The 25771-nt window shown below is 35.6% G+C and overlaps 2 protein-coding genes and 1 long non-coding RNA gene across 4 annotated transcripts in view; 1 reads left to right on the top strand and 2 right to left on the bottom strand.

Annotated features, from left to right (window-relative positions):
- Positions 1 to 12038, bottom strand: part of LOC127498670 (NACHT, LRR and PYD domains-containing protein 12-like) — a 135908-nt gene extending 123870 nt beyond the window's left edge. The window contains exons 1-8 of the mRNA XM_051868283.1: positions 12010 to 12038; positions 11748 to 11852; positions 11489 to 11573; positions 11129 to 11324; positions 9194 to 11024; positions 4796 to 4966; positions 4144 to 4317; positions 3366 to 3536 (exon numbers count right to left, since the gene is read on the bottom strand). Coding sequence (XP_051724243.1) covers positions 3366 to 3536; positions 4144 to 4317; positions 4796 to 4966; positions 9194 to 11024; positions 11129 to 11324; positions 11489 to 11573; positions 11748 to 11852; positions 12010 to 12038 — 2762 coding nt within the window. The remainder of the gene's footprint in view (positions 1 to 3365; positions 3537 to 4143; positions 4318 to 4795; positions 4967 to 9193; positions 11025 to 11128; positions 11325 to 11488; positions 11574 to 11747; positions 11853 to 12009) is intronic.
- Positions 12039 to 16541: 4503 nt separating this feature from the next.
- The window catches only part of LOC127524942 (uncharacterized), a 41363-nt gene continuing 32133 nt past the window's right edge, over positions 16542 to 25771 (bottom strand). The window contains exons 1-3 of one of the 2 annotated variants that reach the window (XR_007933208.1): positions 24819 to 24937; positions 20978 to 21136; positions 16542 to 16926 (exon numbers count right to left, since the gene is read on the bottom strand). This is a non-coding gene — a long non-coding RNA (uncharacterized LOC127524942). Of the gene's footprint in view, positions 16927 to 20977; positions 21137 to 24818; positions 24938 to 25771 lie in introns of those variants that run through there. The other variant, XR_007933207.1, reaches the window with a different exon arrangement.
- The window catches only part of LOC127524925 (corticotropin-releasing factor receptor 2), a 54712-nt gene continuing 53861 nt past the window's right edge, over positions 24921 to 25771 (top strand). The window contains exons 1-2 of the mRNA XM_051916983.1: positions 24921 to 25210; positions 25299 to 25418. Of these exons, the coding sequence (XP_051772943.1) occupies positions 25090 to 25210; positions 25299 to 25418 (241 nt within the window). The 5' untranslated portion in view covers positions 24921 to 25089. The remainder of the gene's footprint in view (positions 25211 to 25298; positions 25419 to 25771) is intronic.

Here is a 25771-nt window from a genome sequence, read left to right as displayed (position 1 = left end):
GTCCATGCTTAACTAATGCATAATTGTGAAAAAAAAAAAAATCATTAATTACTAGTTTATTTATGCTTAACTAAAGCATAATTCAGGGGCCGTATTCACAAAATATCTTAAGGCTAAAAGTAGCTCCTAACTTGCCGATTTAGGAGAAACTCTTAAAAATAATGGGTGTGTCAGTCCTAATTTTAGGACTCTTAAATTTTTGCTCTAAGAGTATTTTACAACGCATTTTAACGCTAAAACTAGCTCAAATCTATGAAACGCTAGGAGTAGTAAAGAGGACTCCTAAGTCAATAAGACAAAATCAAAAACAGTCCTAAAATGATTGTTGGTGCCAATCCGCCTTAGCAATCCACCCAAAGACACTGAACATCATTGAGGCAATAGCGATAGAGCCTTGGGTGCTGAACCTTTTCTTCATAAATGCAATACATATTTTGATTTACAGATCTGAATCTACGACAAAACACCAAAAATAAATCTTAAATAAATAAATAAATAATAATGCCCGATTACCTGTGGTAAATGATCAAATAGAGTCAAAAAAATATATATAGAATAAGCATATTTGGCATGCTGTCCAAGGGGAGTGAGGGCTCTGAGCTTGCCCAAATACAGAGTTCTCCTCATATCCCCAGCCAGCCGAGAGTGAGGAACAGGTTGGCGGAGGGATGCAGAAAACTGTCGAGGTAACTATAGGTGAGTCGGCTCTCGTCTGTATATATACCTCCACTCAAGCGGATTAGACCGTTTGAATGTGCTCCTCCAAAACTTTTGTTTATAAAACATAATTTGTCATTTGAATTCTGCAATCTCTCGGGATGCAAACATGTAACAGGTGGACAATTAGCTGAACATATAATAGTTTAATTAGCGACACTTAGCTTACATTTTAAAACCTTTAATTGAATATGGCAACATTTTTATTTTAAAATCTTTATTTGAATATGGCAACATGATACCTCATTCTACAATATTTCTATGATTAAATCGCTGACAGAGACTCCTCCTCCATCAGCCAATCACTGTGGGCATAGTCCACAGCAACGAGGTCAACCCCGCCCTTTCTCTTAGCTTAAGACTTCTCTCTCTATTCCTTAGCAAAAAAGTTTGTCTCAGCAGCTTTGTGAATAGGTTTTAAGAGAAAACTCTTAGCTAAGAACTTTTACTGCCATTTAGGAGAACTCTTAGTGGTAAGATAAAATGTTTTGTGAATACGGCCATTAAAATGTAAAGTTAATCATCAATTACTAGCGTGTTCATTCTTAACTAATGCTTAATTATGAACACGTTCATCATTAATTAATGCTTAACTAATGCATTATTCTGGACCCTTAAAAAAAACTGTTACCATTCTTTCTGATAATCTATTGAGTTCGGTACAATCCATGGACAGTTAAAATGTCGAACAGTTAAAAGAATTCTTGCACTACAAATTTTTTTGTGTGTGAAACACCAAAGGGACTGAAAGACTTGTGTTGAAAGAGAATATGGGTAATGTCGAGACAACATTTATTTTTGAAGGGTAGTGTGTGACAGATTGAAATATATATTTAAAATAATTCATGAATCTGTGAAACTGAAAATATTCTACATTCATGCTATTTTGAATATGTTTATAAAACGTAAACATGTCATTTGTTTGTCTTTTTGGTTCATCTGTGTTTTATTAGTTTGGCACAATGCAATGTGCAGTCGATTACTCTTGTCTGCTTGAACACTAGGGGGAGAACTCACGGGTTTTCTTCATTCCACATAAAGTTCGTAGTGGGGAAACTTCAGTGAGTTTTGTGGTTTCATCTTCTCCCTCTTTTCAGGGGTATAACATTAACATTAGTTAATCCACTGTGAATGAACATGAACAATGAATAATTGTATAAACTAACATTAACAGATTGAGGAATAAAAGTATTTCCTTAAGCAGAAGAGAATCAAACAAGTTTTTGAAAAGGTAGTTCATTTGCTTTAGTGCTGCACCGTGAGGCAGTGTCATGTCTGTTCTAGGTTTTGTTTAGTTTATGTTTTCATGTCTTTTATTTTGTTGTTAAACCACATTGGTTAACGATGCCATGCAGGTGGTGGAGTAACTTATTTTAATTAATCCATTTGAGATTAAATTAATGCTAGATGTTTTGCTATAAATTATGGACATGGCATCTGAGGACTAATTCGCAATTCCCAGTTATTTTGCTTTACTTCCAAATTTAACCATAGACTCATTCTTATGTACTAGAGCACGAACACACATGCGCACTCTTCAAAAACAACACTTTAAATCTCTTTAGAAACTAAAAGACGTAAATGACATTTGTATGTATTCAAAATAAAAGATATAAATTGTACTGAATGTCAGCTTGCTTATTTTGCTTAAGATAAGGATTTATAAAGTCCACATATTATAAAAACAAGAAACTCTGCTTCTAACCACAGGTACAAAGCTGTAGTTCCATCCTCACAACTTTGAGTTGCTGTTTGCAAATGTTCATTGGAACTATGGTTTCAGGAAACACAGACTCACTGAACGACAGAACTTGCAACCAAATTTGAAAAAAGGAACCAATCTGGGGTGTGTTTCCCTAAAGCATCGGGAAACGCAGCCCAGATTGGTTCCTTGTTTTATATCAAGTTTTCATTGGCTCATTGTGTTCAGGTGCTTCTTGTTTGCTTCTTAGTGTCTGTGTGTATATATAGTCCTCATGGTACCATTGTCTTTTGTCTGTCTTTGTTCTCTGTAACTGCTGTTGGTGAGGTTTATGTTCATGTTTCTTTGTCAAGTAAAGTCTTTCTTTTAAAATTTGTTCACATTTATTTGAATAAAGCAGCACTTGTGTTCAGTCAACTTGCCTTCAGTGGATCTTATTACAGTCAGACGCTGATCACAGATCTTTAAAACGCACTTGTTAAATTTTTTCAAGTTACAGTATATGCTGCACCAAAATTAGACATTTTACATTTTGTCATTTACATTTACATTTTGTCACAAAAAAAAAAAAAAAAAAAAAAAAAACTTTGTTACACACCAGCAATCAGTAAACATGATCACATTCAGCAGTCATGTTCAAAAAGAGCAATCAATATATACACACTTATATTTAATTTACACAGAATTAACTTGTGGAAGTTAGGAAAGACATCTGTGTTTATAGTGCAGCTGTTTTTTTTTTTTTTTTTTTCTCTATCACTTATTTAAAGAGTTTTCTAAGCTCTGGAAGAAAACCATTGTTCTCCCTCAACAGTGACTGAAATAATTATTGACCTATAATTAAACTGTCTAAGTCAAATATTTATGTGAGGAAATATTATTATCAGCTACATTAACATTACAATTAAAAGTAATGTAATATTTTGAATAAATGAACAATACTCACATCAGTGTTTTGAGTCGACAGTGTTTATCCTGCAGTAGAGCAGCGATCTGATTCACTCGTGTGTCTCCTAGTTCATGTTCACTCAGTTTCAGCTCTCTCAGGAGTAACGGGTTTTTACCCACAACTCTCTCCACATACTGACAGGCTTCATCTGCAGCAGCACTCAAAAACCTGCAGAAGAGTCAATTCAGTTCTCAACTAAATGTCTGTTGCATTATAATAATGATTGATAAAATAAAAAACTTAATTATTGTTCTATAGACAAGCTCTAGTTAGTTATTTAAATGTAACACTTTTCTTTAAACATTTAAATACACAAATAAATATATAAATGCTTGAAAAAGTCTTATAGTCAGAGTTATTTAAAAGAAACTAGAGCAAAATTCAGTCCTAAAGGAAATCATAAGTACAGAAACATTCCACAGAGCAGAAGGGCAAAAGCTGATTTTCAAGATTGAAGATCATGATTTTCAGTATGAATACAGAGTGTAAAATTAAGGCAATCTAGAATTTTTTTAATGAGAAGTGTGCACAAAAACAAAATTGTGCTTGTTAATTGTCAAGGTATTCCATACTCCAGAATAGCACATATACTGACCCATAATGTCTATTTGACCTGTAGCTTGAACCACAACTAAACTGTGTTGATGGTTATCACCATCATGTCAGAACCTGCAGCATCTGATCGTCAACTTATTGTATAACTAAAATAATATATTTATTATTACTATTTATCCAGCAAATAACTAATTTTGTTAATTATTTCATCCCGTCTCACCTCAGTGTCTTCAGTTGACAGTTTGGATCCTGTAGTAAATCACTGAGCTCCTTCACTCCTGATTGTCCAGGATCATTTCCTGTGAGATCCAGCTCTATCAGGTGTGAAGGGTTTGATCTCAGAGCTGAAGCCAGAGCTTTATAACCTTCTTCTGTTACACTGCAGTTAGAGAGTCTAGAACAGGAATGAAAACATTCAGCTGATTTATCAGTTAAATCTGAACAACATAAATCCTTAAAGTGATTTTTTTGTTGTTGTTGTTGTTGTTGTTGTACAAATGTATTGAAAGTGAGAAAAACTGACAACTGAATATGGAGGCAAACAACAGTAGAAAGAATGAAAAATAATCTCGCTGTATCTCAATGAATTACCACACAGAGGAACACAATAATATAAGAATGAGGTTTTCTTTCATCTCTGATAGACCACCATCTTCTCTTTAATTTAAAAACATTCATTATGTCTAGCCAAGTTTCTTCTTACAGTAAATGCGAATATCGATAAAAATACAACAACAGTAAAACAAAGACAAACTCACTTACATTAAACAAAGAAATGCAACTTTTATTAACAAAAGTTCTTTTGCGCTTTTGCCTCTGGCATCACCATGACAGTCAAACTCTCGTCATGTGACTCCTGCAGCTCAACTTACTTCAGTATCTCCAATTTACTCTTTAAATTCTTCAGTCCAGTGCAGAGCAGCTTCACTCCTGAATCCTGCAGATTATTATTGTTCATGTTCAGCTCTTTCAGATTGGTATCTGATCCAAGAACTGCAGCCAGAGCTGAACAGCTTTTGTCTGTTAAGCTACAATCATTTAACCTACAAGGGAAATAAATCACATTACAGAATTAGATGGAACACATATATTTTTCTATATACAAACACATATATATATATATATATATATATATATATATATATACATACACATACATATATAACAGCATATTCAGTAAAGAGGCAGAGCTAAACTAACATTACTCTTCAAAAAACTAGTATTTCTTGAACATTTGTATTTATGATAACACTTTACAATAAGGTTTATTAGTTAAAGATTAGTTAATGTGTTAACTAACATTAACAAATGTATTGCTCATGGTTAGTTCCTGTAACGTTAGTTAATGAAAATACAGTTGTTCATTGTTTGTTCATGTTACTTCACAGTGCATTAACTAATATTAACAAGATTTTAATAATGTATTAGTAAATGTTGAAATTAACATTAACAAAGATTAATAAATGCTGTAGGGCTGCACAACGATTAATCGTGATTAATCGTTTGCAAAATAAGTCATTGTTTACGTAATATATGTGTGTGTTCTGTGTATAATAATTATGTATATATAAATACACACACATACATGCACATACATGAAAAATGTTATATTCATAAAATTTTTATATTTATATGTAACATAAAATATATAAATATATATTTATTTATACATGCATTTATATATACATAATTATTATACATAGAACACACACATATATTACGTAAACACAGACTTTTATTTTGCAAACGAATAATCGCAATTAATCGTTGTGCAGCCCTAAAATGCTGTATAAGTGCAGTTCATTATTAGTTCATGTTAACTAATGTAGTTAACTAATGTTAACTAATGAACCTTATTGTAAATTGTTACCGTATTTTTTATTCAGTGACAAGTTTCCTAGATAAAATGAAGCATGTTTGAAAAAAAGAAATGCGTGTTATGGAGGAATAAGGGTCTTGTCTAGTGAAACGATCAGTCATTTTCTAAAAAAAAAAATAAAAATGTATATACTTTTTAACCACAAATGCTCATCTTGCACTGCTCTGCGATGCGCCACGCATTGTGTAACTGTGTCAGAAAGGTCACGCTCACGCAGATGGAAGTACCGATTCAGTGTCCAGTAGCGATTCAGTGCAAAGACTAAGGGCCCTATTTTAACGATCTATGCGCATGGTCTAAAGCGCACGGCGCAAGTGCACTTAGGGCGTGTCCGAATCCACTTTTGCTAGTTTAACGACGGGAAAAATGGTCAGCCTGCCTAGCGCATGGTCTAACTGGGTTGTCCGTATTCTTTTAATGAGTAATGGGTGTGTTTTGGGCATAACGTGAAATAAACCAATCAGAGTCTCATCTCCCATTCCCTTTAAAAGCCAGCTCGGCCATGGTGGATTCGCTATTTACAGGGCGGAATTTGCAAGCGGAAAAACTGAACACGTCTATAGTGAGGAAACGGATCTGCTCATGTGCGAGGTTAAAGCGTGTGAGCAGACAATCTACGAGACAAGCCGGATTCCACTAAAACATTTCTATCCTTATGCACATAATAATAATCTTTTACGTTGTAATCCTTTTATTTCTAATATTTGGAATGTTTGTGTGCTGCTGTGTGTATAATAAGCAGAGTGAATGCGCGTTGTGCACCCACATATAGGTGCATATTACTAACGCGCTCTTTAAATAACAAAACAAATATTGCATCATTGACTTTAGACCAGGTTTCAGTTGGTCAATGGCGCAGTCTATTTCAGTTGCCGCAAAATAGCAACGCGCATACAATGCGCCTGAACACACCTCGTTTTCAGACCAGCACGCCCATGGACGCACAAATGGGCGCAAGTGCATTTGCTATTTAAACAACATGGTACAGGACGTGAAAATAATAACTGCGTCGGGCTGAAACTAGCAACAAACACTTGCGTCGAGGCTGTATGATAGGGCCCTAATCAAAAAACGCCCTTTACAAAAAAAAAAAAAGATGGAAAAGGTAAAAGTTGGAGGAGAAAAGCAGATGGCGTTTCTCACCCTACAACGGTACTTCCGCCTACGTCACGCGTGACCTTTCTAACATGATTACGCAATGCAGGGCGGATCGCAGAGCAGTGCAAGACGGGCATTTGTGGATAAAAAGTTTTGTTTTTTTTTAGAAAATGAACAATCGTTTCACTAGACAAGACACTTATTCCTCATCTGGGATCGTGTAAAGCTCTTTGAAGCTGCACTGAAACTGCAATTTGGACCGTCCACCTATCCACACTGAAGTCCACTATATACAGAAAAATCCTGGAATGTTTTCCTCAAAAACCTTCATTTCTTTTCGACTGAAGAAAGAAAGACATGAACATTTTAGATGACATAAAATTATCAGGAAATTTTAATTCTGAAGTGAACTAATCCTTAAATATTTCAAGATTAACATTTACTGAATTAAAGCAATTTAGGTTTTCTTGAATATTCATAGTGGTCAACCGATTGCCGATGCCAATATCTTAGAGAGCAGGGTGGCCAATGGGTGATATATCATTAGTGTTAATTTCGTTAATGAAATCTATGACGAAAAATGTTGGTCAACAAAGTTTTTTTTTCCCCTAAGATGAGACGAGATGATAAAAAGGCCATTAAACGATAACTGTGACTATATCAACATGCAATATTGTTGACGAAAAAAGATAAGACTAAAATGTAGTTAAAAGAATGAAAATTTTTCCATAAAACTTTTTTTATTTTTGTTGAAAAAAGAGGAGCCAAAATATTTCTGCTGTACAAGACTCTATTAGGCGAACATTCATGTTTGCGGTTGCCAGATATCAAGAGGTCGAATCCCCCAATCAGCGTTTTTATGTTAAATGGATACGTGCCCGGGTTTTTGCTTAATACAATCTGGCAACCATTCACACGCGTTCTCTGCGGAAGTGCCATGAACTGAAAACACAGACATACGGCAGAGCTGTACTGGAGTTCAGCGATCTCCATTTGAGGTATTCTGCTTAAAAGAAAGTGTCATTCAGCCAATCTGTGTTCTGTCATGGATCTCGAATGTATTGTTTGCGATTGTGGTTGCTGCTTGTACTTACGCAACCTCTCTGTGGCAATATGTACTGTATTTTTTTGCTGTTGTTTTAATAGAGAAACATTAATACATATTGGAATTATTAGGTACTATTATTAGGAATTTCTTTGTTATAATATTTGAGAGTAGGTTTTTGTTTTACCAGTTTTCATAATGTAGACAGTGCGAGCGTATATCTAAAGTTTTTGGTGATTATTTAGCTTAGGCTATAATTCATAGGCTTTAATAAATCTGTACACTAGGTGAGGTAAAATAAACCACGCATATGAATCGATATTCTGTTGATTTCTGCATATTGGTGAAAGAGCAACTACTGATGAAATGTAAAAATAAATTTCTCAAACAATCATTGCAATTAAAATTTAGCAAAAAAAAAAAAAAAAAAAAAAAAAAAAATATATATATTTTTTTTTTTTTTTTTTTTTTTTAACCATTATACAGTATGATGAAAATATGACGAAAATGTGTAAGTTTCCATGGACTAAAAACTAAAACGAGACTAAAATGCTCAGACATTTAGTTCACTAAAACTTGACTAAACAAAAACAGGACAAGGTTGAGTAAATATGATAAAAACTAAAAAGTTACATTTGACACAGGACTAAGACTAAGACTAAATTTAAAAAAAAATAGCTGACAAAATTAACACTATATATCATTAATATAATATATATATATATATATATATATATATATATATATATATATATATTTGTACATTTATCAATCATCTACGTATTAAAGTACACACTATTAAAACTACACAACTACTTAAAAAACTAAGCATTTAAAATATCAAATTATTGGGAGATAATGAGTACCAACTAATAATATATGTACTTTATATAGCATGTTATATAAATCTCATTGTTTTATATTATAACCTTTCAGAATTTCAACTTCCTTTTTAGCAATGTAAATAACATCTGTACCAAATTACATTTTGTTTTTCATAAACATCTGGTGTATCATATGATACAAAACAAATATGCAAACATTTTTAAATGTTCTTTTATATTTTGTCTTAAAGGTTTGATAAACTGTCTCCATTAAAATAAAATAGATTTTTCAGACTATTATTTCATATGTCAGGCTTTACAGGGTTAAGTTCATGTTTATGATGGGGAATCACTATAGAATAATGTAGATAAATGCACTTTTCAGATGATAGCAAAAGATGACAAAACGTTTTAAATGACTTACAGAGCTCTTCTGGAGGTTTTGATGACTGCCGATAATCTAATGAGACACTCGTCTGATTTCTTGAATTTCTGAAGCTCAAACTCCTCCAGCTCTTCCTCTGATGTCAACAACACAAAGACCAAAGCAGACCACTGGGCAGGTGAAAGGTCACCAGATGAGAGACTTCCTTTGCTAAGGTGGGTCTGAATCTCCTTCACCAGAGTTTGGTCGTTCAGTTCATTCAGACAGTAGAACAGATTGATGGATCTCTCTGCAGACAGATTTCCTTCTAATTTCTGCTTGATGTACTGAACTATTTTCTTGTTGCTCTGGTCATTGTCGTCTTGCTGTGTCAACAGACCCCGTAAGAGTCGTCGATTGGACTGGAGTGACAGACCGAGGAGGAAGCGAAGGAAAAGGTCCAGGTGTCCATTGTCACTCTTGAGCGCCTCGTCCACTGCAGTCTTCAGAAAATCAATCATGGATTTATTTTTGTTTTCCTGTTCTGTAGACTCATGAACAAACATACTTTTCTTGTTGATGTCTAGAAACAGATGTGCATAAAGGGCTGCAATAAACTCTTGAATGCTCAAGTGAACAAAGCAGTACATGGTACCAAGAATGATCCCTGTTTCCTCCTTAAAGATCTGGGTACACATGCCTGAGTACACTGATGCCTTATAGACGTCAATACCACAGGCTTCCAGGTCTGTGTCATAGAAGATCACGTTATTTCTTTCCAGCTGATGAAATGCCAGTTTCCCCAGTGAAAGGATGGCGTCTTTATCCCAGGAAACGTCTGCTGTGTATTCTCCATCATATTTTCGGCGGCTCTGCTGGATCTGAAAGCGGAGAAAGTGTGTGTACATTTGTGTCAGAGTCTTGGGAGTGTCTTCAGTATTTGATTCCTGTAGTGTTTTAGAGATCTCATCAGCCTGATTGTTTTTCACATCATTATTTATTTTCTCCTCCAGAATGTTCTGGAGAACAGTGGCTGAAATCCAGCAGAAGACTGGGATGTGGCACATGATAAAGAGACTCTTTGATTTTTTAACATGATCAATGATTGTGTTGGCCTGATTCTGATCTGTGAATCTTTTTTTGAAGTACTCTTCCTTTTGAGCGTCACTGAATCCTCGTATCTCTGTCAGCCGGTCGATACAGTCAGGAGGAATCTTACTGGCAGCTGCTGGTCTGGTGGTGATCCAGATGAGAGCAGAAGGAAGCAGATTTCCCTTCATGAGGTTCGTTAGGAGAACATCCAGAGAGGCTGGTGACGATACATCACACCACGTCTCATTACAATCAAACTTCAGAGGAAGGCGACATTCGTCCAATCCATCAAGGATAAACAGGACTTTGAATTGATTTCTTCTTGTAAGGTTCAGTCCTTTTGTCTCTGGGAAAAAATGAGTTATAAGGTCCATCAAACTTAGTTTTTCCTTCTCCTTTAAGTTCATCTCTCTGAATGGAAGAGGAAATATGAAACTGATATCTTGATTTTCTTTTCCTTCAGCCCAGTCCAGAACAAACTTTTGCACAGAGACTGATTTTCCGATGCCAGCGACTCCTTTTGTCAGTACAGTTTGGATCTCCTCGTCTTGATCAGGTGCTTCAAACAAATTTGTGCATTTAACCTGAATCTCTTGAGATTCATGACGCCTGGAAGCAACTTCAATCTGTCTGACCTCATGTTCAGTATTGACCTGTTCACTGCCACCCTGAGTGATATAGAGATCTGTGTAGATGTTATTCAGAAGTATGGAGTCACCATGCTTCGCAATTCCTTCAAACACACATTGATACTTCTTCTTTAGGCCACATTTTAGCTGATGAATGAGGATCAGCTCAACTAAACACAGGAACAAAAATAGACAGTTTTAGTCTTAATTTATAGTTTTATATATAGTCTACATTAATAAGTGACAATCTGACAGATGGTCATGAGTCTCTGACCTTCTAGAGCATCAGCAGCTTCATCTTGCTTCATCTCTCTCAGGTAATGTAGTGTGAGATCAAGAGCTGCTGCTTTGATACTGCATCTATTCTCATTAAAGTCCTTCACAAAGTTTTGTGTGTTCTCATTTTGTAATATTTTCTTAAACTTTTCAAGCTCTTTCTTCAGAAATGTGATTATTTTGCTCTCAAGATCCTAGAAACAAAAGTAAGAGAAAAGACAGAATAACACAATTTAAACCAAATTGTACATCTACATTTGGTCAACGCTATTTATTCAATATTTATAATATATGTTAAAAAAAAAAACATATTTGTTTGTTATAAATATTAAACATTTATGAAAATGTGTTTTCCTACCTGGAAGATCCACAGGAGATTGTCTTTGAAATTCTTGTGGTTCCTGTGAGTCTGAACGTCTGAGTCTAATGTCTCATATTGAAGCCTGTAATCAAATAAATACAATAAAATACTGATTCTCCAGGAAAAAAAAAAAAAAAATTACAGAAAGAGAAAAAAAAAGCATTAGCTGTGAATACTCTTATAAATATTTGGTATTCACCGATACATCTTTTTTAACACAGTCAACGTGTGACTAAAAATCAGAAACATGAAATACCTTTTATTAGATGATGGTTTTTCCCCACTGAACTTTGGTCCTGCATCTTTTGACCGGTCACTCTTCAGAGACACAGAGCTGGACACATGTGATCCTGAGCTTACACTAATGACACAAAGAACAGAGAGAAAAACACTTTAGTAAAGGAGGTTCAACTGTGTCTGAAACACATCCGTGTCTTTATCTAATACTCCACAGAAATGCACACACTCACACAATTTACAGTTTTATAGTTAACAATCATTTTATTTCACTGGCTCACATTGGTTTAATGATTTCTTTAAAATACATGAGTGAGATTAAATATGTTTATTATCTAAAAAAAGAGAACATCAAGTTTTTTATTAATGAACAGAAATGGAGAGCAGAAATGTGTGTGTGACACAGTTTTGTTAGCATACTTCAATTAAATTAAGTGTATAGTTGTTTCCTAATGTCTGTCAATAATTTTATGATCTAAAAACAAAGTCATGTATTTGGATTAATTCAGTGTGGTCACGTCTAGTCTAATTAACAAATTATTAACTAAATTCGTCACATGCAATATTTCACGGATATTGTCTATAGAGCCCTGTGGCAAGTGGGGTTTTATAGACAATGTCAGAGTTAATTTAGGAAGTTCAAAATTGAAGTTCTGCAAAGCATTTGCAAATATAAAACAATGCCTAAAGTTTTGTTATTCACAGGAGAAAAACAAACTCCAGTAGTTTAAAATGATTGTGTGAAACAGACGCAGTCTTACCTGTGTTTCTCTGAGAGACTCATCTTAGAGAGAGAGTCCTTTCCTCGCTCCTCTGATCAGCACTGGTTTGAGAAAACAATCAATCGTTCAGCAGGACCTGGAAATGACAAGATTTTACAGAGATGAAGAACATGGCAGTTACTGAAGAAAATAATGAAGAATGATGAGTTAGAAACAACAGAAAAAACAATGAATAAAATAAAGTGAGTTACAAATATATTGTCATGTAAAATAACTGAATGGTCTTAATAAGTTAGATTGTTTAATGAGTTTAACTGACTCATTCAATTGAATAATAGATTTTGTTCTTTTACAAAAAAAATAATACAAATAAAAAATTAAATAAACACATTCACGTTAGGCTTCATCTATCTGTCTACTGTAAATGTCTGGTTAAAAAATACTTTCAATTTCGCATCATAAAAACAACAGCCTAAAACGGAAGAAAAATGAGAAAAAAAACCTTCAGAAACATATTCGTTTTCAATAACTCTTTCTCAGTAACCCTTTCTTCATGTTTTAACATCCGTGGCCTTCAAAAGATTGTCATTTCTGGAAGATTCTTCGTCTGTTCGGAGTAGTAACAGGTGTTATGGATGAACTATGGATCATAACAAGCGCATGCACAGATGTTTACCTGGATTTCCGACAGATTCGTCACATGCGATATTTCACGGATCATAGATTAAAAACGTATGTTTCACCAGTTGTATACATTGGTATGCATAATAAATTGCTTTGAATTCGCAGTGTCTGTTCCTGCGTATATTTGATGCAGTTTTCAGGAAGTGTAGCCTAACATACTTTAGTGTCGCGCTCACAAACCACGCCCATGTTTTCATTCAAAGTAAAACATATATAATATAAATATAAACAAACATGAATTGCAAAGTTCTTTACGTTTGTATTAACAAGTCGTAATTGATTTGTATAATTTTATTAATTGGTCTATTCTATATACAGTGCTGCTTGAAAGTTTGTTAACCCCTGGCAGAATCTGCAAAATGTTAATTACTTTAACAAAATAAGAGAGATTATACAAAATGGCAATGCATGTAATTTTTTATTTAGTACTGTCCTGAATAAGATATTTTACATAAATGATGTTTGCATATAGTCCACAAGACAAAAAAAAAAAAAAAAAAAAATGACCCTGTTCAAAAGTGTATACCCTTGATTGTGTGGCGTTACCTAGATGATCCATAACTGTTTTTTTGTTTGTTTGTTTGTTTTTGTTTTTTTGTGATGGTTGTTCATGAATCCCTTGTAGTTTGTCCTGAGCAGTTAAACTGCCCAACGTTCTTCAGAAAAATCCAACAGGTCCTGCAGATTCTCCAGCATCTTTTGCATATTTGAACCAACAAAGACCAACAATGATCCAAGACTTATTACTGGATACTTCATGGATGCAGTAATTAAAGCTGGGGGTTGTCCTGCAAGAGTAAGGCTAGATTTAGGAAGAAAAAATGTTCATGTGGCTGAGAAGCAGAGATTATTGTCTTTTTCTGAAGATCGACCAAAAACTGACTTGTTACTCCTAGCCCAAGCTCTGGAAAACAGCGCATTGAAAGATGGTGGCTCACTCTGTGAAGTGAATGTGTCCAATGTTGGATAGACCTCTTTGACAAACAGAGAGGACAGGCACTTCACAGACACTTTTTTTTGGACAAATCCTTAGTCCAGGTCTGTTTCCTTAACAAAATCCAGGTGACTTTATCTCATTTATCTCAATTTTGAATTGCTTGCCTATACATTAACATCTTTTAATACATACAGTCACCAATTTTCTGTGGAGTTCTGCAGGCTTAATAAAGCCTACATTTATGTCGGGATACTGTATTCAAAATTATTTGGCTAGGCATTGTCATTATAAAGCTCAGATGCATCAGGATATTTATTAATATAACTCCGATTGTGTTCATCAGAAGGAAGAAAGTCATATACACCTAGGATGGCTTGAGGGTGAGTAAAGCTTGGGGTGATTTTCATTTGAAAGTGAACTAATCCTTTAACATTGCACAAAGGGGAAATGCAGGAACAGCAGTAGAGTACCGGTGCATAATCTCCATCTGCTGTTTGTTGGTTATGAATATTGTTGGCTCATAACAAATTGTTTTGTGATCCTCCTATCTTGTAAGTTGCTTTGGATAATAGCATCTGCTAAATGAATAAGTGTAAAATGTAACAAACTATTTATTTGTTGAATACAGCAGTAAAGGTCTAAGGACAGGCAAAATCAGGAGTTGATTTGTTTAAAATAAACTACTATTATATGCTATGATTTATCAAACATATAGTTCTATCTTAGTAGTCACATGTTTGTTTTCAAACTATCTTTTAGCCTGGTACTCTATGTAAATTATATCTGCTTGTATTCTACAAAAGTACAGTGAAGCATTTTCTGCTATATGCATAATATTACAAGTAAAGCTTTTATTTTCATTGTTAAAAGAAACAAAAAAAATCCTGAAGCCAATTCTCATGTAAGAGTGAGTGTTCATTTAGCTAATTAAATGCTTACCCATCCAGGCACATCGTCCTATAATAGAAAGACGTGATTGTTTTCAGCTGTTCCACATCTCTGGAGTCACACTCTTGGAGCTAAATTTGATGAGCGCTGCCTTTATCTGTCTATACAGCTTAAACAGAGCTACGGGAATTTAATTATCAGCATGCTTTCCTCAACAAAAATTGCTCAATGACAAAGGTGTCAAAGAGCGTTAAGTGTTTGTTCTAATTAACATTCATAACAGACTAAGGACACTTGAAAGAGCAGCATTAAATATCACATTAAATAAAACAATATAAAAATTATATTTAGAACCATATATCTCATATTAAATGTAATACAATATACATAATATTAATTAAACATCAACACTGACACTTTTTATTGCCTTTATGGTCTCTGAGTACAAAGTGACTGATTTATTATATGAAACAATCAAAAATGTCAGGGACCTCTGGGACATAAAGGCTGCTTGTCCACTTTTTGACCACAAGATGTCGTCAGTGTTGTACTGAAAAGCTTAGAGTGATGAACTATTTCATGATACAGCTGACAGGAAACTTTTGACTGGTATTGTAGGTTCACTTCAACTTACCTGCAGTGGATATTTGTTACATATTATGGAAACATGGCTATAAATACACCTGAACTAATTAGTGAATCATTAACATCTGTGATAAATCAAGGCAGAAAAAAGGGACATGAGGGTCAGGAAACTAAGACTATGTACAAGAATGGACTTCAAAATAAAAGATATAACATAATTAAAGACAAAATCATGAACCATGTCAAAATCTAAGAAGATGTGAAGTCAGTGGTTTCAGGGTACAGAAGTGAGAAAAGAACACTGCTGCAGGGGTCTAAAAAATGCTCTCTGATCACTTGTAGATTTGCAAGTGTTTGATCCTCTAAATTATGCGACAATGATGTAACGCTCCATCTCTGTAGCTCAGCCCGGGCTTCTTTTGCTCTTTGAGAACATGAAACTGCATACAGACTCCTCAAGGGTTTCTGTTTGAACTCTGTGTGGAAATATCAGGAGGAAATTTATAGCATGCCCTGGAACAAATGTATTGGAGTGACCGCATCTCTGATCATCAAACCATTCTCCAAATTGGACATTCATGTGAGCTAAATAATTTATTTAAAGAAAGTCATCATTTATTGCATCAGACAATCAAACTGACACAAGAAAGTTGCTTACAGGGGCATATGGTTTCTCATTCACTAAAAGGGTTTTCTGTTCAGCAGTGCTTTTTAACTAACACCCCATGACATCACACACCCTGCTTCGTTGAAACCCATAAGCAGTTCAGAAACTGAGCAACCAGCAAGTAGGAAGATGCTCAATAAGCAGTCACTAAGTGTACTTACTGATCCTGATCATCACTATAAACCCTGATGTTCACCCTGAGAAGAATATTTCACAACTGAAATTTAGAAGGATGATGGGTTAGCACTGCTTTTACCTCGGGTTATTAAACCATGCTCCAGAGCAATTTACATATAGACATTTTTTTTTCAGTAACAAGTTTATTTTGTTGTTTGACATCTTGAAAAACATTCAATTCAATTCAATTCACATTTATTTGTATAGCGCTTTTCACAATACATATCGTTTCAAAGCAGCTTTACAGAGAATGCATGTCAACATTACAATTTGGAGAATGCAGTTAGCTAATAATGTAATAATTTAGGCAATTAATTTACAATCACTGTTAGTAATTTAATTGAAGGTAGAAGCAAAGAGCTCCTGGAAAAATGAAATACATATTAACAATAATTAGGATATATAGAAATTTGCGAATGTGCGTGTTGATCCAGATGTTGCATCTCCTGAAGTCCTCGCAGGAGTTGGCGCTGTCTCTTCAAAAGTGTTGGTCATCTGAGGTCTTCTTAAGAGATCCAAACTGAAACTGATGTACTCTCTAGTCACCTCGGAAAAGCAAATGGAGAATAATTAGCATAGCTGCTGTTCATAACATTAAGCAAAGATAGTCATGTGCAATTGATCTGATATGAGATTCATTATGTGAATGCTTGGCTAAAGAGACGTGTCTTTAATCTAGATTTAAACTGGGTGAGCGAGTCTGAGCCCCGAACATTATCAGGAAGGCTATTCCAGAGTTTAGGAGCCAAATGTGAAAACGCTCTCCCACCTTTAGAGGACTTAGCTATCCTAGGTACAACCAGAAGTCCAGAGTTTTGTGATCTTAAAGAGCGTGAAGGATTGTAGGGCGATAGAAGATCGGTTAAGTACACAGGAGCTAAACCATTTAGAGCCTTATAGGTCATTAGCAGTACTTTATAATCGATACGGAACTTAATAGGTAACCAGTGTAGAGATGATAAAATTGGTGCTATATGATCATATTTTCTTGACCTGGTAAGAACTCTAGCAGCTGCATTTTGTACTAACTGCAGCTTGTTTATTGAGGAAGCAGGACAACCAGCTAATAATGCATTACAGTAATCTAGTCTAGACGTCATGAAAGCATGAACTAACTTTTCTGCATCAGAAACAGATAACATATTCCGTATCTTAGCAATGTTTCTGAGGTGGAAGAAGGCTGTTTTTGTAACATATGAAATATGATTTTCAAAGGACAAGTTGCTGTCTAATATAACACCCTGGTCTTTAACTGTCGAGGATGGAGTAACAGTACATCCTTCTAAATGCAGATTGTAGTCTGAGAGATTCTGTGTACAGGTTTTTGGCCCAATAAGTAATACTTCAGTCTTATCTGAATTTAATAGAAGAAAATTACTAGTCATCCAATGTTTTACTTCTTTAACACACTCTGTCAGATTGGATAATTTAGAGTTTTCATCTGGTTGTGTTGAAATATATAACTGAGTATCATCGGCATAGCAGTGGAAACTAATTCCATGTCTTCTTATAATATTACCAAGTGGCAGCATGTATATTGAAAATAGCAGAGGGCCTAACACAGATCCTTGCGGCACTCCATAATTTACTATCGTTATCTTAGATTTTTCCCCGTTTAAATAAACAAATTGTGACGGTCTGATAGATACGACCTAAACCACCTTAATGCCTGTCCCTGGATACCAGTGTAATTCTGTAGTCGATCTAGGAGTATTTTATGATCTATAGTGTCGAACGCAGCACTGAGATCAAGTAACACTAGTATTGAGATACAGCCTTGGTCAGTAGCAAGAAGTAAGTCATTTGTAATTTTAACGAGCGCAGTTTCTGTGCTATGATGAGACCTGAATCCTGACTGAAATTTTTCATAGATAGCATTTTTTTGCAAGAAGGAGCACAATTGGACAGACACCACTTTTTCTAGTATTTTAGATATAAATGGAAGATTTGAAATGGATCTGTAATTTGCCAATACATTTGGATCTAATTGTGGTTTCTTAATGAGGGGCTTAATAACTGCTAGCTTGAACGGTCTTGGAACATGACCTAGGGATAAAGACGAGTTAATAATACTGAGAAGAGGCTCTTCTGCTACAGGTAACAATTCTTTCAGTAGTTTAGTGGGTATTGGATCTAATAAACATGTTGTTGGTTTAGATGCAGTGATAAGTTTATTTAGCTCTTCCTGTCCTATAGTTGTAAAGCACTGAAACTGTTCTTGAGGGGTGATAATTGAGGCTGAATCATAAAACTCTGTCAAAGGTTGTACATTTACAATTGTATTTCTGATGCTTTCGATTTTTTCAGTAAAGAAATTCATAAAGTCATCGCTACTAAACTGTAATGAAATGTTTTGTTCTGGTGATGTCTGTTTATTTGTTAATCTAGCCACTGTACTAAACAAGAACCTTGGATTGTTTTGGTTATTAATGCACTGCATGTAAGGAAATTGCTTATGCAGCTGAGCTAGGGAATGAGACCACTAGGCCCAACTACTGCATAAGATACAAAGTAAATACTTTACTTTAATGAGACGGACTCTGAAATAGCACAAAGAGAATGATTGAATCTAAATTTGAATCTAATCTTCTCATCCAGTGTACACCAGGATCTGACATTAAATGCATACACTCTTACTGTAGCTAGATGGTAACCAAGTGATGATTATGCGCAATCTTTGTGTAGCATGAAAAATGGCTCTGTCAAAGAAATGGAAGGTGGATTCAGAATGCTGTATAATTCAAGAGAAAGGTCAGTGGAATACTTCTGAGAAATGAATAAAACATCAATAAAATCAATATTTGTTTAATTTGCTGCCAGCACATGCAGGCATGGATATTCATTATGATACATCATTCATGATGTTGGTATTCAGAATGTCTGCTATCTGTTATAATAATTTCTTTGTTTTTTATTACACTTTTTACAGTTTCCCCATTTCTCTTTTTTCCCCTGTTGTGCCTCAGGTGTTTATTTAATGGGATAGTTCACCCAAAAATGAAAATAATGTAATTTATTTCTCACCCTCATGTCGTTCTACACCTGTAAGACCTTTGTTCATCTTCAGAACATAAATTAAGATATTTTTGATGAAACCCGATGGCTCAGTGAGGCCTGCATTCACAGCAATGCCATTCAAACTCTCAAGGTCCATAAAGGTACTAAAAACATATTTGAAACTGTTCATATGACTACAGTGGTTCTATCTTAATATTATAAAGCAACAAGAATACTTTTTGTGCGCCAAAAAAACCCAAAATAAACTGAAATCACATGACTTTGGTGCTCCAATTCACTGATTCGATTCGTAAAGCTCTGAAGCAGTGCTTTGAAATCGGCCATCAGTAGATATTGTTGAAAAGTCTTTATTTTGTTTTTTGGCACACAAAAAGTATTCTTGTCGCTTTATAATATTAAGATAGAACCATTGAACTCACATGAACTGTTTTAAATATGTTTTTAGTATCTTAATGGACTTTGAGAGTTTGAATGGCATTGCTGTCTATGGAGGCCTCACTGAGCCATTGGATTTCATCAACAATATTTTCATTTGTGTTCTGAAGATGAACGAAGGTCTTACGGCTGTAGAACGACATGAGGGTGAGTAATAAATGACATTTTCATTTTTGGGTGAACTAACCCTTTAAATGGAAAATTTCTTTAAAATTGAGAATGAAGTTCCTTTTTTTATGACAGGTCCACTCTATATCTATGGAAGTTTTTTTAGGGGATTTTTTTATCTTACAATTCTGATCTTTTTGAAAAAATTCTGAAATCTTTTTTCCTGCAATTGCAACCCTGCAAACAACCCTGCAATGGCCCTTTATGGGCCCACTTAGGGCTGCCAGTGCAGGGCCCCACAAAACAATGGCCCCTTAGTGCTTATTGAAAATAATAAAGTTTGAAGTCACCGTTGTGGAGGTAAGCGCTTGCTTTAGTTGGGCTCTTGACCCTTGACTTCTTAACTTTAGCGTTTCTCTGGCTGCTGTAACTGTGAGTTTCTGAAGGACATTCGTTACAACAAAAGTTGTGAGAAATAAAATTGATCTGATCATTCAGTCAGAATCTGATCTCTGAGGACATGACTTAGATTTAATAATCTCATATTATAGTAGCCTGAGAACACCACTGCATGAAATTTTGTTCTGCTTTAATATTATGAATATTTTCATAATGCAGAAATTATTCAGACGGGATCAGGTAGACTCACGCAGACATCAAGATTCAGTGTATGAACCTCAACAATGGTGACAATCAATGAAAGCTTTTTTGTGACTTTAGTAGGTTGTTTTGTAATGTTAAGTTGATCTGAATATTTTGATGATTGTCACCATTGTTGAGGTTCATACACTGACTCTTGATGTCTGTGTGAGTCTACATGATCCTGTTTGAAAAACTGTTTGCGACAAGCTTTGAATCGGGTCAGTTTGAGCTGGAATTGTGGAGGCTCACAAGTCACGGCAGACAGAAGCTTCCAGTCTGTGAGGAGCTCTGGTGTAAAATCCATTGACCTGCAGGAAGCATGTTTCACAGCACATAACGTTACAATGATAATGCACATAAACAACAAGAACACTCATCTGTACCACCTGACTGCTGCAGATTCATTTCGCTGTTGACAGCGTTCCCAGATAGCAACTTTGTGCCGGCCCAAATCCGGCCCACATCTGCCACGTGTGGTATGATGATCTGGGCCACATGTTGCGTGGAATGATGGCACTTGGGCGGATCGCTCCTGTTTGCCAGATCTGAGGTACAAGCAGGCCATAGCAATGACACATGTCAGCCAAGAGCAAAGAAATAAACCAGAACTGGACCTTATCTGAGCCACAAAATCTTTATATATTATTTATAGAATCATATTAGCATTAACAAGCCTGCAGAATCACTGAAGGAAAGAAGAGAACAGAAAAAAAGAGACAGAAACACAAGAACTACAACTGACTTCAGCCACAGCCTTAGATGAAATCAACTGAAGATAAAAAAAGACTTAATCAATTTAGGCTTACGATGCTTTTGGGAAATGCTACCCAGATTGACTTAATTTCTGTCATACATCTACAGAAGCTCTTACTGAGAAGTTCTTATTAACAGAAGTTTAACACTCATGTTTGTTTCATTTGAAGTTACCATAATGGAGTTTGATGTTTCTATTAGTGGGGCTCTTAAATCTTTTAAATATGTTTGTCTTCTCTGGCTGCTGTAACAGTGTGTTTGTCAAACACGTTTGCAGCAACTAAGAAAGCTGAAAATTTTTAGCTATTGATGGTTTTATAATCATTGCGAAGTAGCCTGAATCACTAAATGTAGTAATTGTGCTGTGCCATTAATACATTTAAATTACAAACTTTGCTTTACTGCATCATGAGTTCACACTGTATTGAAGAAATCAGTTACAGGATTGAAAATAAAAACCATGAGCAGAAAACAAACAACGACAAACACAAATATGAGCAATCAGCATATGAATCTCAACAATGGTGACAACAAAATATTCAGACAATCAGATCAACTCTAGACATCACAAAAAGTTAATAAAAGACAGAACAAATACCACAGCAAAAAATAAAAGCAAACAGTTAGAATTAAAGAAAATAATAGGACAATTCAGCCGCATAATTTATTCATGCTGTGATGCATGCTGGGAGTTTTGTACTATTGTTCCCAGCATGCATTGTGGCATGACACTTTTGATTGTCACCGTTGTTGAGATTTATGTGCTGATTCTTGATGTCTTTGTGTGTCTATGGTTAGAAAATTGCCTGTAGTGGTCAATCTGAAGCTTTCACCTGCACACCCACTGAAGCTAAGTAGGATTGAGCCCTATATATATCTGGATAGGAAACTGAATAGCTGCAGGAAGAGGTGTTAGAGAGGTCAGCAGGTCTGTCAACAATCAACCTGTCGCCTGAGTAGATCCTAACGCCCCAGTCCAATCACAATAAGCTGTACTGTGTAAAGGGTGTAACCCCAGGGTAAAATAGACCATACAGCACATGACATACCCAACCCAGAAACTCCAGAAAATAAGGTGTGTAATCCTGGGGCAAAAATAATCCCTTTGTTACATCACATGCCATGCAGGTAGTTAGTTATTTTAACATCACAATTGATAAACTTACAACTTTGGAACATGGAAGCACTCAAATTTTTTTCAGGCTGTATGAAATCTCATTATCTCATAATCTCATCAACTGAAATAAAACAGACATCACTGAAATATCGTAACGGAACAAAATTAGAATATTACTTAAGACCAATACAAAGAAAGGATTTTTAGAAATCTTGGCCAACTGAAAAGTATGAACATGAAAAGTATGAGCATGTACAGCACTCAATACTTAGTTGGGGCTCCTTTTGCCTGAATTACTGCAGCAATGCGGCGTGGCATGGAGTCGATCAATCTGTGGCACTGCTCAGGTGTTATAAGAGCCCAGGTTGCTCTGATAGTGGCCTTCAGCTCTTCCAGGTTGCTCTGATAGTGGCCTTCAGCTCTTCTTGGGTCTGGCATATCGCATCTTCCTCTTCACAATACCCCACAGATTTTCTATGGGGTTAAGGTCAGGTGAGTTTGCTGGCCAATTAAGAACAGGTATACCATGGTACTTAAACCAGGTACTGGTAGCTTTGGCACTGTGTGCAGGTGCCAAGTCCTGTTGGAAAATGAAATCTGCATCTCCATAAAGTTGGTCAGCAGCAGGAAGCATGAAGTGCTCTAAAACTTCCTGGTATACGGCTGCGTTGACCTTGGACCTCAGAAAACACAGTGGACCAACACCAGCAGATGACATGGCACCCCAAACCATCACTGACTGTGGAAACTTTACACTGGACCTCAAGCAACGTGGATTGTGTGCCTCTCCTCTCTTCCTCCAGACTCTGGGACCCTGATTTCCAAAGGAAATGCAAAATTTACTTTCATCAGAGAACATAACTTTGGACCACTCAGCAGCAGTCCAGTCCTTTTTGTATTTGACGCTGTCTGTTGTTCAAGAGTGGCTTGACACAAGGAATGCGACAGCTGAAACCCATGTCTTGCATACGTCTGTGCATAGTGGTTCTTGAAGCACTGACTCCAGCTGCAGTCCACTCTTTGTGAATCTCCCCCACCTTTTTGAATGGGTTTTGTTTCACAATCCTCTCCAGGGTGCGGTTATCCCTATTGCTTGTACACTTTTTTCTACCACATCTTTTCCTTCCCTTCGCTTCTCTATTAATGTGCTTGGAGACAGAGTTCTGTGAACAGCCAGCCTCTTTTGCAATGACCTTTTGTGTCTTGCCCTCCTTGTGCAAGGTGTCAATGGTCGTCTTTTGGACAACTGTCAAGTCAGCAGTCTTCCCCATGATTGTGTAGCCTACAGAACTAGACTGAGAGACCATTTAAAGGCCTTTGCAGGTGTTTTGAGTTAATTAGCTGATTAGAGTGTGGCACCAGGTGTCTTCAATATTGAACCTTTTCACAATATTCTAATTTTCTGACATACTGAATTTGGGATTTTCCTTAGTTGTCAGTTATAATCATCAAAATTAAAAGAAATAAACATATGAAATATATCAGTCTGTGTGTAATGAATGAATATAATATACAAGTTTCACTTTTTGAAGGGAATTAGTGAAATAAATCAACTTTTTGATGATATTCTAATTATATGACCAGCACCTGTATATAATATATATATATATAACAGTCAATAGAGAAGACAAACACGTTATAAGATTTAGGAGCCCAACTAATAGAAACACCAATCACCATGATGGTGACTTTAAATGAAACAAACATGAGCGTTAAACTTCTGTTAATTCTCAATAAGAACTTCTGTAGATGAATGACAAAAGCAAATCACCTACCTTGCCTTTAAATATTTTAAATCTGAACATAACTAGTCTTTTATAAACAATCAATAGATGGAAGAGAGTATGTATTTCAATTACATACTCTATTCTATTATGGTTCTCTCTTTTCTGCTTGTGTGTTCATGAATTCCCTACATTGTGGGGGTTAGAGGATAGAATGTAGAGTTTGTACAGTAGAAAAAAATGTCTGTGGAGAGTCCTCATAAAACAAACAAACAAACAAACAAACAAATAAACAGTCTGTGTGTGGAATCTCTATTACAAAGGATTTTTTTCCAACCCCAAATAAGCATTGGACACGCCTTCAAGAAATGTAAATACTTTTTTCTTGGTGAGGCAAAATACACTACACACTATATATCAAATATAAAAAGTAACTACACACATATCAAAAAGCCATTTTTGCAGCGTAATAATAATAGTAATAAGCTAAATAACGTCACTGACCCATATATTTCTCCATAATATATGGGCTATTATTAATCCTTCACCAACTACTTTATAGTTGTCGGTCTGAAAGTGCTGTCTTCGTAACATGTCAAACATCTGAATAAAATTAATTACAAAATATCTTACGACGTTAACGGACAGTGACGAAAACGTCTTCAGAGGAAATATTCCCGGATCCCACGCTTTGATCCTTGACATTCCATTATGACATCACCATCATTCTGTCAAAGGACGCGCGCACAAAACAATCCCCAGATTAGCTTGAATCGCGCTGTGACACGCGCTCAAGGAGCATTTGTCATCAGTGAAAAAGACGAAACTGTGTCAAGTTTGGCTGGCAGGCAGACTCGTTGCTTCTACTGAAACCTTATTTGTGCTTGACTTAACGCTTTTAATCATGGATGCGTCCCTCTTTCACTTCTTCATAGAGGAATTCGGCGACTCCAACTGTACTCTTATGGGTGCTTTTCAGCACACTTTATACGAGAATTCGTCTTTCGCGTCGATGAGCGTCGATGGTGGGGATTACATTCTTTGTTCGCGCATTTGTTTTATTCAGCCCGTATAATGCACATTAATCAGCATCGCTTGTATTTTCCCTTTAAGGTATCTATTGTAACTCTACCACGGATGAAATTGGAACTTGCTGGCCAAGAAGCAACTCTGGACGAATAATTGAGCGACCGTGTCCGGAGTACATTAACGGCGTCAAATACAACACCACTAGTAAGTGGCTCATATTCACTTTCTATTCATTAAAAAACGGCTGTGGAGGAAGATAGGTGCGTCCCTTCAGATGGATCTGCATAACTGTTAGCCTATTTATCTGTGGGTCAGTCCTTTAGTCAGAGTTGACATACATCAAAAAGGTGCTGCTCAGTAGATAGATGATTTCCATGTATAACATTTTAAAGCTTACAAGATTTCAGTTTGACATTTTTTTTTCTCTCAAAGCTTGTTTATACAATCTTTATACATATAAATGACAATAGTAATAATTTAGGCCAGTAGTTCTCAACTCCGGTCATGGGGACCCACCGCTTTTGCACATTTTGTGTGTCTTCTTAATTTAACACATC

The sequence above is a fragment of the Ctenopharyngodon idella genome, chromosome 2, assembly GCF_019924925.1.
Source record: "Ctenopharyngodon idella isolate HZGC_01 chromosome 2, HZGC01, whole genome shotgun sequence".
Taxonomy (NCBI): domain Eukaryota; kingdom Metazoa; phylum Chordata; class Actinopteri; order Cypriniformes; family Xenocyprididae; genus Ctenopharyngodon; species Ctenopharyngodon idella.
The sequence above is the reverse complement of the archived record's forward strand: the minus strand, read 5'-3'. Positions and strand labels throughout refer to the sequence as shown.